A 19,563-nucleotide genomic window follows, 5' to 3' on the forward strand; every position below is an offset into this window, starting at 1 on the left:
TCATCTGGCACACTCCAGCTACTATCCTGCCTACATGCAAGAGAGTGGTTAAGAACTATTACATTCCTGCAAAAGACTCAGAATTTTTTTTCTCATCCCTCCCCTAAATCCTTGGTATTCAACACAGTTAACAAATGTGGAATACAACACCATGCTAAAACCACACCCCATGGAACAGACCATAAATGTCTAGTTCTACTTGGGAGGAAATCAATATCATCAACCTCCTTATAATTTAGAATCACCAATTATCAGGCACTAATGGCAAAATATAATCATGTAAATTACACTAAACTGAACTGTTTTGTTGAACACCTACGAACAGAGCATAGGGAGCAATTCCAGACAATCACTGCAGAGGGACAGTATAAGGGGTTAGGCCGTACCTCCCTGTCCATCTGGGTGGGAGGCTATGCCCCCTCACTACAGTGCGGCTGTGGGTACTGAGATTCACAGGGTGGAAATTAGCATTTGAGGGTTCTGGCCCCTCATACAGGGGGCAGAGCAGACAAGTAGTCAATGTTCCCAGGCTCTTAGACTGGGTGGGGCACTCAAGCAGTCTCCGGGGTCACAACCAGGGGGGTGTTGAGCACCACCAGTCTTTGGCTTCACAAGCCAGGAGGTGAGCATCAGCAAAGTCTAGGGCTCACAAGCAGTGGGTGAGCATCAGCAGAGTTGAGGGGTCACAAGCAGCAGGGTTGAGCACAGCCAAGGGTTCACAGGCAGAGGAGAGGCTGTCACCCCAGGAGTGGGGTGGTAAGAGGGAAGGGGGTGCGAGCTCTCCCAACTGCACCACCTCCTAACCCAAGGCCCTAACAGTGGCGGAATGTTCCGCCACTGGGTCAGTGGGGCTACAGCTGAAACTCACTGACACAACTTCAGGCCACAATGCAACTGGACAATTATCTGGTTCCCCTAGGCTCCTTTCTATTCCCTTTCCTGGGAGTACTCCTGTTCCGCCCCTCTGCTTCTGGCAGAGCGGGCGTGGGTGTCCTGGCTTTGCCCACCAGGGGTTAGGACATCTCACCCTATCCGTCTCCGAGGGAGGCCACATGTCCTTGCTACAGACAACTACTTGCCAGAACATCTCTATAAGCCTCCCTCGATGTCACTGATACTGCTGCCTGTTTTGATTACTACAGTGCTAGCTATGAGAAGGGCTTCCTGGCTTAAATTCTCCAGGTTTCCAAAAGGGGTCCAGAATACAGTGGAGTACCTTTCTTTTGATAGTCTAAATTGTTTGCAGATAGCATGGATGAAACTCTGTGAACATTAAAGGACTTTAAGGGTATCTTACATTCTCTTGGTATCTATACACCTGCCTATAAGAGAAAACTCAGCAAGTCCCAGATGGCTCAGAGATCCCATTCTGCTCAATTCCTGACCACCCAGAAGTCATATGAACCACATCAAACGAGACAGATTCCAGAGAAGGAAATCGTCTACCTCTCAGCCTTCCATATTGGACCCTTCCACCTCCAAGTAGCAATTTTGACAGGCTGTTCAAGGGCCTGAATTATCATCTTCCTCCTTACCAACTGCATCAATTCACCAGGTGGCCTGGGGAGTTGATCACTACAGAAAAGTGGGTTTTGTAGATAATTTCCACAGGGTACATCATCCACTTTACTATGCTTCCCCCAACTAACCCTCCTTCCCCATACCTATTCAGGGACTTCTCTCACAAGAGCTTGCTTCATCAAGAAACAGATTCTCTCCTATGCTTGGGGGCTATAGGATCAGTTCCCATGCAACACAGAGGAAAGGGATTCTATTCCAGGTGTTTCCTGGTACCAAAAAAGAATGGCGATTGGAGACTCATCCTAGATTTGAGGCTACTTAATACTTATGTGAAGGTACAAAAATTCAAAACGTGATACTTGCAGTGATAATTCCATCACTAGAGCAAGGGGATTGATTCTCAGCCCTCCACCCTCAGAATGCCTATTTCCGCATAGTGATCCACCCATCTCTCAAATGATGCCTGTCGGTCAGGACCACTTTCAGTACTGGGTACTCCCCTTTGGCCTGTCATCTACCCTGAGGATCTTTTTGAAAGTCATGTCTGTGGTGGCAGCACAGCTCTGCAGGAAATGTATTTTAGAATTCCCTTTCTTGGACCTCACAGGCAATTTCTGAGGCCATAGATCTCTTCCTCAAATTGGCCCTGCAGCTGAACATTCAAAAACCCACTTTGACCCCTGTGCAAAATATAGGGGTTCATCTCAGTTCAGTAACAGGAAAAGCCTACCTTCCTCTGCATGGGTTTGTGGCCCTTTCCAACATAGCCAATACAATCTAACTCAGTCCCCAAACTCCAGTCAAGAACTGTCTTTAGTTGGTGGGGCACAAGGCAGCAGTACCTCTGTTATAGACCATGCAAAACTCTGAATATGCTGCCTTCAGGGGTGGCTCAGGACTCTTTATTCACGAAAGAGACACAGTTTACATATGCTTCTTTCCATATCCAATTTAGTAAAACGATCCCTCAACTGGTGGAAAGAGCATCACAACACATGCCCAGGAGTCCCATTTGCACATCCACCCCCAGTGGCTGTCATAATGATGGATGCCTCTCTGCTAGGGTGGGGAGTGCATCTAGATGCTTGCATGGCCCAGGGCAAGTGGGTGTCTCAAGAGACCATGCTGCACATCAACCTCCTGGATCTCAGAGCACTCAGATATGCCTGTCTCCAGTTTTTACCACTAATCAGGGGCAATCACCATAAACACATCACGATGGACAACATATCATGCATATTTTATATCAATTGGTAAGGAGGAGCAAGGTTCACCTCTTCCCATCTGTGCAAAGGCTGTCAAGTTTTGGAATTGGTGCATACACATCCAGGTCATCATCGCAGCAGCCTATCTTCTGGGGGTTCAAAATGTGACTGCAGATACACTTAGTCGGCACTTCTTCCAAGGCCTTGAGTAGGAAATAGACCCCAGCATATTGCATCATGTAGTATATCAATGGGGTACCCCTCAGACTTGTTTGCCACAGAGTTAAGCAAGAAAAGAGCCCAGTTTTGCTTGAGAGGAACACTGGGTCACTGATCCTTGGGGGATGCTTTTCACCTTCATTGGTTGTCTTATGTCCTTTATGCATTCCCACTGACTCCTCTAATAGCCAAAGTTATCCTGAAAATAAAAAGAGACAAAGTCAGAGTCATCCTAATAGTTCCAACATGGCACAGACAAACATGTATTCCTTACTTAATACAACTGGCCTTTCACTCCCTGATCACTCTCTATGTCACTCCTCATCTCCTCTCCCAGGAAGATGGGAAGCTCCTTCACCCCAATATGATAGTGTTTCATCTCAAAGCATGGTTGGTCAATGGTTCACGGGATTAGAGACTACCTGATCAGAGGAAGTAAAAAGCATACTATTACACAGGAGAAAATAGCCTATTCACATTACATATTCTCAAAAAAGGACAAGATATGTCTCTCGTTGTGACTTCAGATATATTCCACCAATGACCTCATCGCTGCCAGATATACTGGACTATATCCTAACACTAAAAAGTTCAGGATTCTCGCTGAGCTCCGTCAGAGTCCACCTGGCAGCCGTCATGGCTTTCCACTCAGAGGGTTATTCTATTTTTGCTCACCCAACAGCAGTGAGGTTCTTCAGGGAACTCGGAAATCTCTATCTACCAGTCAAGTGCCCTACTCCTGTTTTGGAACCTTAATCTGGTCCTTAAATGCCTCACAAGATCACCATTTCAACTGATGGCTTACCTGCTCATTGCTCCATTTATCAATGAAAATGACATTCCTGATAGCCATCAGGTTGGCTCGACAGTTTGGGGAAATAGGGGCCCTTATGGTGGACCCTCCTTTCATAGTATTTTTTAAGGACAAGGTCATGTGCGACCCCATCCAAAATACTTACCTAAAATTTCTTCCAAGTTCCATATTAACCAATTCATTCACCTGCTGGTTTCCCACTCTTAACCTCTCTTAGATAATCAAGAAGCACTGTTGTATACCCTTGACACCAGGAGAGCCCTGGCCTTCTAACTGGACAGGACTAACCCCTTCAGAGAGACCCCCGAATTGTTTTTCTTGCTTGCAGATAGATTAAAAGGGTCTATAATCTCTAATCAAAGATTTTCCAAGTGGATATCTGTCTGCATTAATTCTTGCTACGAATCCTGTAATATTCAAATACCTTCAAAGATATGTACTCGCTCTACGAGGTCCATTTTCACCTCTACAGCATTCCTCAAAACTATGCCCATTATTGAAATATATAAGGCTGCTATTTGAGCATCTATACGTACATTTGCCAAACACTACTCAATAACTCATGACTTTGCTTTTGATACTGCGATCAGCATGGCTGTGCTTTCTTTGGTACTGGATTCAACTCTGAATCACCTCCTCCCCACATCTTAGAGTGAATTTCTTGGTACTCACCTACAGTGGATCACCCATAGGAACACTACTTGAAGAAGTGTACTCTGCAGTAACTGATTCTTAGAGATGTTTGTCCTTACAGATGTTTCACTAACTGCCCTCCTTCCCCTCTGCTTCTGAGGTCTCTGCTATGGTGCTTTGTGGTAGAGGAGGAACTGAGGGCAGTTCACTCACACAGTGCTGTATAACAACCACATGGGGCACAAAGTTGACCAGCACACGCGGACTGAACGGACACAGCTATGAGAAATCTCCGATCAAAGGTTCAGAGGGCACTAGCAAATCTGGAGTGGAGCATCTGTAGGGATGCACATCTGAAAGAACCAGTCAATGCACAGGGTGAGTAATCATTTCTTTTTGTAGTCAGAAATTTAATGGATCTATATGGAAGATTTTTATGTTCTAAAAATGTCATGTTTTCATTATAACTGATTGCATTGCTAATAATCATTCTGTTGTTACATTTATAGGACATATACTTTTGTGTACTGGATGCAACTGAAGGACTCTTACGTGGGACTAGGAATATGCTAGCAAATATTTTTCTACCAGCTATCCTTGCAACAAATAATTGGGGTGCTTTAAGTCAAACCACACAAGGGACAATTGAAAAACAGAGTTTCATAGAAACCATTAATAGATATCTTTCATTTTTAGATGGTAAGAATTAGATTGAGTAAACAATCATTCTGCTTAAAAATTATTTTTAAAAGCAGTAAAGTTGTTATAAACATGTGAGAACATTTCTTTAATTCTAAAAGAAAGATTAAAATGATAACTAACTCAAGTGTGAAAAACCAAATATATTTGGATTTATTACATACTTGACAGTTTTCAGTTTTAGTGATATTAAATTTTTAAGTAGGGGTCTCATAATATTTAACATCATGTTTTTCTGTTGTATGTGAGTCAGTAAAATGGTTATTATATTGCAAGACTAACTATTGGTTTGAGAAAGTAAAGTGAAGAGGTTCACCTTGGTAAAAACAAATGGTGGAGTCTGAATATGTTCTTTATCTTAATTGCTTTATTTTAGGTGCTAGAGTAAGCATAGAGGGAACTGTTGAGTTAAAAAAGATAGATCACATTGACTTTTCTAAACTTCAGTCCTTTGAGGAAGTGACAGCAGCAGCTGCTAGTTCTGATATAGTTCATCAGCTAGAGGAAGTGCTTATGATATGGTATAAACAGATTGAACAAGTAAGTTGTCTTAACATTTATATCATCTGGTATAGAATTAAGGATGTGTCTGGAGTCAATTTGTGCTAAGTGTACAAATAAAAGCACTTGCTAAGCACTTACAAGATAAGTAAGAGGACAGTCTTTATCACAATCTAATTAGAATCAAGAGTTTTTCAACAGTAAATATAATAAACAGTAGGAAGGAGGTGATAGAAGGAAAAGAGAACCAGCAAGGAGGACATATGTTGACACAGGCCAGCTATGTGTACAGCCAGATGGCTTAAAATCTTTTAATATCTGTCTGTCTAATACTAGTAGCTGAATTAGATGCAGCTGTGATAATTTACACCCTCAGGATCTGTCCCCTGATATTTATCTCATTTATGTAAATGTATTAGTAAGAAAAGATAAATATCAGGGGACAGATCTCTATTTATGTGAGATATTGGTAACATGAGATAAAGATCAGGAGGCTCATCCTCAGCTGTTATAAATTGTCATTTTTCTGTTGCATCCAATGGAGCTCTTAGAATTGATATCAGCTGAAGATCTGCTCCCTTGAGTCCCCATCAGCTATCTACTTAGCTATTATCAATTGGCGGCTTACTGTAGATATCACAGCAGAATAGGCCTTGCAGCATCATCAAGCTGCTTGCGAATTCCCTTGGTACATGAATGCCTAAATCCGCCACATGAGAAGAAAAGTTTAAAAAAAAGTTTACTAATTAAAACAATTCTCTTCCTCATTGTTTTCTCTTAAAAATAAATGATCAATTAGTTTCAAAACTCATAGTCTTTGATTCAGGAAACCATGTAAGCACATGCTTTAGTCCATTCTAATTTAGGACAGCATTTAAGCACTTGGTTAAGTCCCATTGACTTAGAGTCATAGAATCATAGAATTGGAATGGACCTCAGGAGGTCATCTAGTCCAACCCCCTGCTCAAAGCAGGACTAACCTCAGCTAAATAATCCCAGAGACGGTTTTTTCAAGCCGCCGCTTAAAAACCTCTAAAGATGGAGATTCCACCACCTCCCTAGGTAACCCATTCCAGTGCTTCAGCACCCTCCTAGTGAAAAACGTTTTTTCCTAATGTCCAACCTAGACCTCCCCCCATGCAACTTGAGACCGTTGCACTTGTTCTGTCATCTGCCACCACTGAGAACAGCCTAGCTCCATCCTCCCTGGAACCCCCTTTCAGGTAGTTAAAGGCTGCTATCAAATCCCCCCTCATTCTTCTCTTCTGTAGACTGAACAAGCCTAGTTCCTTCAGCCTCTCCTCATAAGTCTTGTGCTCCAGCCCCCTAATCATTTTTGTTGCCCTCCGCTGGACTCTCTCTAACTTCTCCACATCCTTGTTGTAGTGGGGTGCCCAAAACTGGACACAATACTCCAAATGCGGCCTCACCAATGCCAAATAGAGGGGAATGATCACTTCCCATGATCTGCTGGCAGTGCTCCTACTAATGCAGCCCAATATGCTATTAGCCTTCTTGGCAACCAGGCACATTGCTGACTCATATCTGGCTTCTTATACACTGTTACCCCCAGGTCCTTTTCTGCAGAACTGCTGCCTAGCTTGTCAGTCCCCAGTCTGTAGGTCTGCATGGGATTCTTCCGTCCTAAGTGCAGGACTCTGCACTTGTCCTTGTTGAACCTCATCAGATTTCTTTTGGCCCAATCCTCCAGTTTGTTTAGGTCCTTCTGTATCCTATCCCTATCTTCCAGGGTATCTACCACTCCCCCCAGCTTAGTGTCATCTGCAAACTTGCTGAGGGTGCAATCTACCCCATCCTCCAGATCATTGATGAAGATGTTGAACAAAACCGGCCCCAGGACTGACCCCTGGGGAACTCCGCTTGTGACCGGCTGCCAGCTAGACATGGAGCCATTGATCACTACTTGTTGAACCCTATGCTCTAGCCAGTTCTCTATCCATTTTATAGTCCATTCATCCAACCCATACTTCCTTAACTTGCTGATAAGAATACTGTGAGAGACCGTATCAAAAGCTTTGCTAAAGTCAAGGTATATCACGTCCACCGCTTTCCCCACATCCACAGAGCCAGTCACCTCTTCATAGAAAGCAGTCAGGTTGGTCACATATGATTTGGTGCTATCCTGAATAGGGATGCTTTCCTGAATCAGGACTGTCATTATGCCATTAGCAGTGTGTGGGTTTTTTTATTTTGTTTTTTAGTTTATATCTTTGAAATGTTTGTCCTGGTGCTCTGTGGAATGTCTCATCCAGCCTATAAAGGAATCATTAGTGTCAAATATAATCTTCAGCCTAGCGATGTTTGTGATTCATGTGGGCTGGTGGATGTCTCTCTCTTTTATGAGAAACCAAATGCATACAAGAAGAGATTTTAATGTTTCAGTTTTAACTTTTGAATTAGAATATTTATATAAATAATGATTTATCTTCAAGTGATTGTCCCCACGGATTCACTGTTGATGCACATGTGCCCCATGTGTGCAAGATCAGTTTTGTTTGAATAGAGTGTCTGTTGGAGATGTGCCTATGCCCAATGTGCCATCCTGCTTCCTGCAGCAGAGGGTATAAAGGGCAGAGTGACTATAAACTGTACTGAGTTCCCTTTTACTGCTTGTGGCTGCTAGATGAAACCCACAGTACTCACATTCCTTGCTTTGCGAGGAACTAGCTAGTTTTTCAAATTTAAAGTTTTAATAGTTAGACTTTCTATGCCATTTGACGTTTTGTTTGTTTGTTTGCTGTTTTTAATCCTAGTTAGTAGTAGGGAGATGTTTTCTATTCTATTCAGGGTCTTTCCTTGGCACATACCTCACTGTAAGAGATTTCTACCTCTCTCTGTCCTGTGCACATACTCCCACTGTACAGGGGGCTACCCAACAGTACATAGTTCAAATGGTAGATCCTAAGTTACTGGGCTTCAAGATCTGCCTGTCTTGTGATACTGCCATGCCAGTCAGAGAGGCCATGCTTGCTGCTTGCTTTGCCTTGGCAAACGACTTGTTCTGGCACTCTGTTCTATCTGTAAGTCCTTCTCAAAGAGGATTCAGAAGGCCAGGGAGGTGAAGATGAAGCTTTTAAAACTGGAATGCTTGATGCAACTGGCCTTCGACTAGGAAGATGCTCAGAAAAAACAGCAGCTCTGGGCATGCTGCATGTGGTCAGGGCTCCAATTAGCCATGATGCCATCCTGAGCTCATGTTCTGCCTCATACAAGCCTTCTGCATCAGCCACACCAGTGATGGTACTGTAGTGTAGTCACAGGGAACATCTCTCTAGTGAGTGGAGCTGGTACTGACTCCCTTGCATGGAACAGGGACAGAAAGCCTCCCCTTAGACTTGGACATTGAGAGGTCTTAAGGTTGATTCCCATACAAGTCTTCAGTATCCAAACCAAAGTCAGCATTGACAGGCTCCTCTAAACATAAGGACCATGCAGCCACCAGCACAGAGGAGGCCCTATAATCCTGGCACTGACTGTCACGATGCCTAGCACTTCGGCCCCATCAAAGACAGCAGCAAGTATTGTGACTGCAGTGAGGACTTCTGTGCTACCCATCTGGGCACTGATAGAGACATTGGTGGAGACATGATTTTCCTTCACTGGCACTATTGAAATACACTATATCAAGAGACCTTGAGGCAGGCCCAGTACAGAGCTCACTCCTTTTTGAGAGGCTTCGAGAGGCTGTTACAATGTTCCTTTCACAGTGTGGCTGGCTCCAGTAAATTAAGTAGATACAGCTCCCCTATGCCAAAACCCATTACCATTTGACCATTTAAGAGGATGTAGCAGTACCTATAAATAACCAGTGAGAATCTGAGTGAGGAGACCCAGTGAGAGAGACTTGGTGAACCAGAGGACTGTGGTAGGTCCGAGAAGGAAGCAGAAGGTGTTTCCTTGGGCAAGGATGAAGACAAGGAGAACAGCAAGAGGAATTTGCTGACTGACTTCCCCAAGATAGAGGGCTGAACGTAAGAGGAGCCGCAGAGGGAGGTGCCTCCTGGCTCTAAGCTGGAGCCAAGAGTCAGAGAGGGCTGAAGGCAATGAAGCAGCAGAGGGGCATAAGTCACTGATGTCTCCACACTGGAGAACTGGACTCAGGAGAACAGTGAGAGGGCCAAGGGAAGTTAGGGATGCACCCCTGATAAAGATCATCAAGTTGCCCTCCAGCTGGAAGTGCTGCAATGGTTGTCCTGGGAGAGGGAAAGAAGAAGAGAACTGACAAGGAGTGTAGGTGTGACGGAAGATAGCAGACACACTTCTATCAGAGAGGATGGTGTGGTTCCTGCTGGAAAGAATGGGGTTATAAGAACTATATACACTGGGGCTTGGCGATGGACTATGTTTAGGACTTTTGGTTGTAGAATATATGCATTATGTTTTTGTAAAAAAAAAACTAGCCCCAAGGACGGGTATTATTGAGGCAAGAGAGTCCTTGGGGGTATCTGAAAGGAGAAACTGAGGCAGGCATAGCTGGAATGCTATGGCCTGCTGCAGGAGAGTGCTTCAGGCAATGCTATCTGATCACAGTTCTCTTTGTCACCGACAGTGAGACAGAGTTTGTCAGAGATCTCAGCTCTCCTAATGGAAGAGGACTGGTCCTTGTCTTCCATGTCAGGCACACAACAGAGCATCCTCCCTTGAGCATCTCACCTCCCCTATTTGGGTGATGTATGTTGATACTGGACACTTAGTGATCACTGTGAATACTAGTGAAACACAGTATGCCCAATTTGCATATCAATAAGGTTTAATGTGCAAGGTTTTCTATAGATATACTAGTTGAATACAAAGCCTAAAATTAACTACAATATATCATACTCACTAAGCCTGGAGAACTAAGCAGTCACTCAGAAGGCTGTATACAGGAACGTCTTTCTTCAGGAGCCCCACCAGGGAGTCAGTGGATCCTCTGGTCCAACCAGCAGCACCTACTGCGGAGTCAGGTGTTGATAGAACGTACCCCTTTGTCTAAGTAGGTGAAAGTTGTTTATGAAAGGGTATAAGTAGTCACTAATTACTCATTATCATATAAACTAATTACCTACATTGAGTTTTCACCCTTAACTACATTCCATTCTCACTATGATAATTGGGGTCATCAAAACAACATCTGGTGATAGGAGGATCGGTTTAAAAATATGCTTCTTGGCAATGAAACAATGTATCCCCAGATGTTCAAGGATAACTTGTTCACATCACCATTATCTAAGTGCAGCTGCAAGCATACATGTTGTGAATTTTGTCTTGTTATGTGCCGTGGTATGCAGAAACTGAGACATCTGCAAAGTTACTCAGTAGTCCCATTCATCTCTGCCAACCGGAAGATGTCATGCTACAGGGGTCAGAATAGTTAGGCAACTGAAACTGTGCTAGACCTGTAGGACAGTGGTCAAGCAATTCAAATTATGCTGGGCCTCCAACAATGTAAGGGAAGTTGGACAGGGAGTACAGACAGAGATCCATTAGGGAACTGGAAGGCTATTGGGGTCATATAGGGAACAGCCCTTCTGGTACCTGCCTATGTGTTCTCCACACGGTCTGTAACAACCATGAACATTCTTTCCATGGGGAGTGAACCCATATTCCAGACAACCAGCCCCATCTGTGGCTTCCCATGCCAGATCCTTCACATTAAAGAAACATCTCCAGTAGGCCCTGGTCAGCTGTGAGGGGTAGAGGGAGAGAATGATTACAGCAGGGAAGGAGCACTTTCCTGCAGCACACCAGCTCATGGTCATTTCATTCTACTTGCCAGACAAAGTGGTCAACCTACCATCATCTGCCTTAGTGGACAAGCTGAAAGTCTTCCAGGACCTATTCAGTGCATGGCAGAGACATCTCTCTGCAGTCATCCAGTAGAAGCAGCATAAATAAAGCAGCTGGATATTTTACAGTCCTCATCAGGACAACTTGCTATGTCAGATACCTGTGTCCATTCCAGCTACATCAAAGCGGGTTGACGGGAAGTATCAGGTCCCTGATAAGGGGTTCAGTATATCTATCAGCACACCTCTCTAGGTACTTTCGTAGTCCAATCAGCCTACAAGAAGTCAAAACTATAGGGCCAGGCAAAGTACACTTCTGAGAAAAGTACACCAAAAAGTTGGACTTTTATGACCTCTCAAGGTTTCTTCTAGCCCTATATTTCTATGATTCTGTGAGTCTATTATCCAGCTCTCTATCCTGTCTGATTAAAGTCCTCTTACTGAGGGATTCTTATTAGTAAAGTTAACATACTGTCACAAGTACTTTTAGTAAAAGTCAGGGACAGGTCATGGGCAATAATAAAAAATTCTGGGAAGCCCACAACTTGTCTCTGATTTTTACTAAAAATACCCTGGAGGTTGGGGGATTAACAGTCAGAGTGGTGCCAGGGGCTGACCTCTGGCAGCTGCTCCAGCCCCGCCATTGCTTCAACCTAGGGCTACTGCTCTGGCAGTCTGGGGACTGCTGCTCCAGCAGTCAGCTTGCCAGCCAGCTTCTTCAGTGGCCCCAGGGCCGGTCACTGTTCCAGAGGCCTGGGGACTGCTGCTCTGGCAACTCAGGCTGGCCACTGGCCACTGCTCTGGCAGCCTGGGTGTTGGCTGCTGACCACTAGTCCAGCAACCTCAGGGATGACTGGGGGCTGCTGCTTTGGCGGCCTCAGGGACCGCTGATCCAGGGGCCCCGAGATTGATCACCGGCTGCTGCTCAAGTCATCTGGGGACTGCTGCTCTGGTGGCCCCAGGGTTGAGTGCCACCCAGCTGCTTTGGCAGCTAGTAACTACTGCTCCAGTGGCCCTGAGGCTGACCGCTGGCCCCATGCCTGACAGTTCCTCCAGCCCTGCCCCAGAAGAAGTTACGGAGGTCCCACAAAGTCACAGAATCCGTGACCTCCATGACCGTTTTGTACCTTTACTTATTAGCAAAGAAACTAAGCATGGGTTATGACCTGCTCTGCCCTTTATGCCCTCTACTATGGGAAGCAGAGGGTGCTTAGGGTGTAGGTGCAGCTCCAGTGAAGGCTGCCATTCCAAACAATCCAATCTCGTGCATGGGGTACATACAAACCAAAGCGGAACCTGTGTAGACAACACATCTTGAAAAACTATGATTACTGTAGGATAAGTAACATTTCTTCACAGAGAGTATAATATATCTAAACTAAAAATATAAACTTTGTTTTATTTTTAAAGTTATTTTATTGATTGCAGGTTCTGATTGAGAGTGAGCAGATGAGAAAAGAGGCTGATGATTCAGGGCCGCTGACTGAACTAGAACACTGGAAACGTATGTCTGCTAAATTTAATTTTATTATTGAGCAGATCAAAGGACCAAGTTGCAAAGCTGTCATAAATGTTCTAAATGTTGGACATTCCAAACTATTAAAGGTAATTCTTACTTCATTCTTTTACAACCTCCTTTGATTTCTTCGAGCTAGACGTGTCATATTTATTTTACTTTATGGTATTGTGAGGGACTTTGCAAGAAGAAGTGGGAGAAGAAAGGAAAACATAGGGGAGGAGGTAGAGCACATAATATATGGAGAGAAATAGCAAGGGATATTAGGGGATGTAGAAATAATTTACAGTCACTGAAAATAACTATATAATTTCAGGGCCTGTCTTGACATTGTTTTTTCTGAATATCATTATGTTTTTTGAGTGTTTGCACATGTCAAATCTACTATAGGAGTGTGCACACCCCATGTATAGAAGTCAGAGATTTTTTCCCCTCAATGGTACGTGTTGGGGTGGCTTGAATGCCTGCTGTTGCTGCATGCCACTGTGTGCTGGTATAAGAGAGTGGAGCTGCCTCCCTCCCCCTCAATTCCTTCTTATTTCCAGTCACAGTTGTTGGAACTATTACAGACTTGATTAATTCAAGAGCTTCCCTCATGTTTCTTTGTATATATTTGTAAATTAGTAGTTATAATAGCTTTACTCAATTTTACATAGTTTTAGGGCTTGGTGACCATTTTTGGTCCCTTTTGACCTTTTTTCTCTTTTAGTACTGGGACTGTACCAGAAGGGTTCCTTGCTTGCTGAGGTTTAAGTCCTACCAGACTTTCGCAAAGCCTATCCTGGTTAACAACCCACTTGCAACCTACCTGAAATGTTTCAAAGAATCTCACATTTCATTTGTAAAGGTTTCAAGCCTTAATCAGAAAAAGATAGGACAGCGAGACTTAAGTGCTTGCTTATGGAAGCAGCACTTTAACCCCCATTAACGTCATCACATGGGGAAAGCGCCTGAAATACGTCAACTTTGGTACAGAGTGCACCACTGGTGATATCTTTGGCTCCTTGGTCCCATTGCCCGTTACTGAAGAAAAGACTCAGACCTTCCTCATTTTCTGCTTCTGCATTGGTACCGAAGCAAGACAGAGGCAGACACTCCACAAAGCATTTGGGAGAGATGCCATCCCTAAAATGCTCCTCACCTCTCAAGAGCGGATTGCTGCCTCCAGAGTTTGTTCCAGATCTGTTGAGTCTGTCCCCTGAAGGACATTTGCAGAGCGAGCAGATGGTGCCAATCCCAATGACACCATTGGCATATGCAATTGCTAGAGACTTGCTTAGCCTCTCAGTACTGGTACCACTGACAGCCGAAGACATGAAGCTGGTGTTGATGCCTGTGGCTCATACATCACCACTCTGAGATCCTGTAGTACTCAAACTTTCACAGAAGCCTGTCTTTTTGAGAGGAAAGCCTCCTGTGATTTCCTCGCCACTGCAATCCCTGGGCTTGGTCTATCTCTCACCAGTCCCATCGGGATTGGCCTCTCTTCTGTCAGAGCCATCCTCAGACTCAGAGGTGAGGTTCTCTTTATTCCATCTGGGACACAGCACACCCCCGCATCAGATTTGTTGGGACCAAATATGCAGCAATCCCAGCATTGGCTCCTGGCTAACGATCAATGACCATTCTACACACTGTGGCTCTCCAGCGAGGTCCTTCTTTCAACTTTCCTGGATGCAGCTGTGGAGGGTGAACCTGAGACACCAGCTTCAAGATTACCCTTCTCTGATACCCAGTACTGAGACTAGTGGAGAGAAGCCAGAACTCATTTGTGCAGCCTCAGCCACCAACTCTGATACCAATTGATTCCTTGTCTTCATCACTAGATGAGTCTATTGAGCTGTGAAGTTATGCACTGGAGGATTACAGAACCCATCAAGATCTTTTAAAAAGAATGGCCTCTGTATTTGACATACAGGCAGAAGAGGTGCTTGAAAGGTCTCACAAGTTGGTAGACATCCTAATGTTGGCAACCTTGGCTAAGGAGACTCTACCAACTAATGAAGCCATCATGGATCCAGTCAAGGCTCTTTGGTAGACACCCTCCTTCCTACCCCTACAGCAAAATGAGCCAAGAGGAGGTACTTTGTCCCCTCTAAAGGGTATGGACATTTTTAGTATCACCCCTTCAACCCAGGTTCTCTTATGATGGCAGCCACCAATGAGCAGGAAAGACAGGAAGTAGTAGTTAAGGACATAGAGGTAAATGCAGAGACAACAACCTGTGCCTGCTGATAGTGAGGGGGCTGTCAAGTCCCAGAAAGCAGTGCCTCTTCCATAAAGCAGTGGCCACTCCCTGCAGCTTCCAGGTGTTCCTCCTGCCTCTGCCTCTCCCTGCCCAGTGCAGTTCACTGGCTCAGCTTCCCTGCAGGGAGGGAGCCTGGCTACATCATGTGACTGAGCATTCTGTGGGGGCATGTGATCCTGCATGCCCCTCTCCCCCTTTCAGCATCACCTCTGGTTAAACGGTAATTGGGATAAAACACAACATGGTTTTACAAAAGTTAAATCATCCTAGATCAACCTGATCTCTTTCTTTTGAGAAGATAATTGATTTTTTAGGCAAAGAAAATGCAGTAGATCTAATCTATCTGTATTTCAGTAAGGCATTTAATAGTTACACATGGGAAATTATTAAACTGGAGAAGATGAGGATTAATATGAAAATGGAAAGGGGCAAAAACCCCTAACTGTTTTCAACACTGAGCTTGATAAGTTTATGGATAGTATGGTATGATTAGATTGCCTACAATGGCATGTGGCCCATCTGTGACTGCTAGTAGCAAATATATTCAACGGCTGGCGATGGGACACTAGATGGGCAGGGCTCTGAGTTACTACCGAAAATTCTTTCCCAGGTGTCTGGCTGGTGAGTCTCGCCAACATGCTCAGGGTCTGATTGCCATATATGGGAGCAGGAAGGAATTTTCCCCCAGGTCAGATTGGCAGAAATACTGGGTTTTTTTTAATCTTTCTCTGCAGCATGGGACATTTGTGGCCTTAAACTAGAGTAAAAATGGTGCATTCTCTCTAAATTTAAGTCTTTAAATCACAATTTGAGGACTTCAGTAACATAGCCAAAGATTATGGGTCTACTACAGGAGTAGGTGGGTGAGGTTTTGTGGCCTGCGATGTGCAGGAGGTCTGACTAGATGATCATGATAGTCCCTTCTGGCCTTAAAGTCTATGAGTCTATTAGGCTGGATCTGTTTGGTTGCAAGTTTTATTCTTCAGAAAGTCTGCAACTCAGGATTGCAAACCAACAGATGCTCCTGAATAGACATGATTTCACCCTCTGGGAGAACATCAAAAAATTCTAAAGCAGTTTCCAGAGGACTTTAGACAAGAGTTTTCAGTAATGGCTGGGGAGGGTAAACTGGTTGCCAGGGCTGTCCTGTTTGGATAGCAGTTTCAGTTGCTCGAACCATTTCATCAGCCATTAGTATGAAAGGTGTTTATGGTTGGAGTTGTCTGGGTTACCCTGAAGGGTCCAACAGACTATCCAAGACCTTCCTTTTGAAGGCCCCTCTCAGAGAAAAGGGATGGCAGGCTTCATAGCCTCAAAGATTCCAGAGCAACACTGGAATGGCTCAGAATCTATACTTCAGCAATTAAAAGGAAGCAATTTTGTCCACAGCAGCCATTCAGGCACAGAATTTAACTTCTCGATTCCAGGATCCACCAAGAAAAAAGTGAAGGGGTTATAGGAGGTGCCCTTCACCTCCCTCCTCTTCAGCACCAATGGGCTCATCCCATCCAGCTTTCTCTTCGAAACATACAATGTGAAGGGATAATAGAGGATGGTGTACCATCTAGCTTAGTTCCTTCTAAGTGCTCAATCCTACATAACGTCAGATCAGTGGGTCTTAAGCATGGTGGAATGGGGGTATACCAACCCCCTTTCCTGTGTCCTCTTCAGAAACCACTCTCACAAGATTGCCCTTGAACATGACGGTCAATCTGTTCTTGAGGCAGGGCTCATTGAGGAAGTTCTGCTGTGCCTCAGGAGAAAAGGCTTCTGTTCCAGCTACTTCCTTTTCCCTTAAGTGGTGAATGGTTGCCATTATCAGTTCATGGTACTACTGTTCAGTCTGCCAGCCACTCCTGTGGTGTTCATGAAGTACATGGTGGGAGGTGGCAGCCGTCTTTGAAAATTAGGTGTTCATGTGTTCCCTCTACCTCGACGACTGGTGGATCAGAGTTGGTCTGAGGCTCAAATCCTATGCAGTGTATCCACTGTTCTGTTCACATTCAGTAAAATGGGTTTCCTAGAAAATTGTGACAAATCCTGAAAATCCTCCAATTAGTCACAGATGCATCTTCTCTTGGTTGGGGAGCTCGTATGGAGTCACTACAGATGCAAGGCTTTTGGTCATCTCAGTATCTACAGTCTCACATAAATGTCAGGAAGCTAAAAACGGTATGTCTAGCCTACTTGGCCTTCCTTTCCCACATAGTGGGGAAAAATGGATTGATTCTGAGACACAATTCAGTGACTATGTTTTACATAAACAGTCATAAACAGTAGGAGCACGGTTAAATCAACTCTGCCAGAAAACAATCTGTCCCTGGGATTTATGTATAACCCACTCAATTAATCTCAGAGCTTCTTATCCTCCTGGGAAATAGAACACGCTAGCGGATCAGCTAAGCAAATCCTTCTGTAGTACAGATAACTGATCATTACGTCCAGATGCGGCCAGGTCCATCTTTCAACTGTGGGGAGACTCCCCAAGTGGATCCGTTTTCAGAAAGAACCAACAGAAAATGCCATCCATTCTATTCCTGGTGAGGGCTCAGTGCATGCTCATTGACAGGTGTTTTTCTCCTATGGTGAAAGAATTATCTTCTGCAAGGCTTCCCTCCAATTCCTTTTCTGCCCAGGGTCTTATTCAAAATAAAACGAGACCATGCTAGCCTCATCCTTATAACACCAATGTAGCCTCCTCATCACTGGTACTCCACTCTCCTAACCTTGTCGGCTGAGCCTCCTCTGTTTCTCCCATTAGATCCAAACATAATCTACTGGGACTACTGGGGCTTGCTCCATCCATGAAAAATCCTGCTTGAAGGATGTGCAAAAAATGCTTCTGTGTAACAGATAACTGTCAACTAGAAACACGTACTTAGCTAAATGGAAATTCTTTTCCATTTGGTCTCGCAGGACAGATGCATCTCCAGAGCGGGCACCCTGCACCTCATACTAGACCAGCTACTAGGTCTAAAAAAAGTGTTTGAATATTAGCTCTGTAAGGGTGCATCTGGCAGCTATTTCGGCCTTCCACATCTGGTTGGATAATAAATCCCTTTTCTCCAACTCCATTGTCACCCAATTCCCAAAGGGTTTGGCCAGATTGTACCCTTATTTATGAGATCCCATTCCTCCTTGGGATCTGAACTTAGTCATAGCAAAATTGATGGGACCTCCATTCAAACCCCTTGCAACTTGCCTTCTCCTCTGTGAAAATAGCATTTTTGGTTGCAATTACCTCAGCCATACGGGTGGATTAGTTGAGATCTCTGGTGTCAGAACCCCCCTCTAGAGCTTTCCATAAAGTTTATCTCCATCTTCACCTGAAATTTCTTACAAAAGTGGTCTCTAATTTTCATGTTAACCAAACAACCTGTTTACCCATATTTTTTCTGAAACCCCATACACATAGGTATGAGGAAAACCTTCACTTCTTGGATGTCAGAAGGGCTTTAGCTTTCTATCTGGAGCGTGCTCAGTCTTACAGATCCTCTACACAGCTGTTTGTAGCAGTTGCAGACAGAGGTTGGAGCTATCCAGTTTCTACTCAGAAAATCTCTTCCTGGATCTCTTTGTGCATTTGCTTATGCTACCAACTGGCTAATTCAATCTCGCCAGCTAAATTGCTGGCACATTCTACTAGAGCTCAGGCAGCTTCTATAGCTTTTCTGGTACAAGTGCCAATTCTAGACATTTGTAAAGCAGCAACTTGGTCATCACTCCACACTTTCACTTCTCAATATGCCATTTCAGTACAGAGACAATGCCAGTTTTGGATGGGTAGTCTTGCAATCACTGTTCAGATAGACTCAGAACCTACCTTGTTTGTTTGTGCGTTACTTACAGTGGAATTGACACGTGCAATCACTTGAAGAAGAAAAAACTTCCGTAAGTATTGTTCTTTGAGATGTGTTGCACATCTGCTTCCATGATTCACCTACCCTGCCCTCTGTATTGGAGTCTGTCTGATACGAAGGAAGTGAGGGGGACAGGAGCAGCTCTGCTCTCTTATATCAGCACTCAGTGGCACATTGCAACAGAGGTCACTCAAGCCACTCCAACAGGTACTGCTAAGGGAAAAAAAGCTTCCATCATCTGTGCACAGGGCACACAACAACAGTTATGGAAAGGCAGTTGACCATTTTTTACAAATGTGTACATTCTGCACATCTGAATGTTGACAACAATATATTGATATGTATGAAGTTTTTTATAGTTTTTTTCCCTCTAGATGTGGCGAGAGTTGGATGCCAGAATCACAGACACTGCAAATGAATCAAAAGATAATGTGAGATATCTATACACACTTGAAAAAGTATGTCAGCCACTTTATAACTATGATCTTGTAAGTATACCTTTTCTGATTCTCAGTACACAGTTTAAATATTCATGTAGAATGCATAGAAAAATGGTAA

At 44.2% G+C, this 19,563-nt stretch overlaps 1 protein-coding gene across 1 annotated transcript in view; it reads left to right on the plus strand.

Moving 5' to 3' along the window:
* Positions 1-19,563, plus strand: part of DNAH8 (dynein axonemal heavy chain 8) — a 563,218-nt gene that overhangs the window by 50,083 nt on the left and 493,572 nt on the right. The window contains exons 5-8 of the mRNA XM_067565373.1: positions 4,902-5,091; positions 5,468-5,631; positions 12,810-12,986; positions 19,380-19,493. Coding sequence (XP_067421474.1) covers positions 4,902-5,091; positions 5,468-5,631; positions 12,810-12,986; positions 19,380-19,493 — 645 coding nt within the window. The remainder of the gene's footprint in view (positions 1-4,901; positions 5,092-5,467; positions 5,632-12,809; positions 12,987-19,379; positions 19,494-19,563) is intronic.

Source organism: Emydura macquarii, unplaced genomic scaffold, assembly GCF_026122565.2.
Source record: "Emydura macquarii macquarii isolate MOO-44397 ecotype Brisbane River unplaced genomic scaffold, CSIRO-AGI_Emac_v2 contig_2676, whole genome shotgun sequence".
Classification (NCBI taxonomy): domain Eukaryota; kingdom Metazoa; phylum Chordata; order Testudines; family Chelidae; genus Emydura; species Emydura macquarii.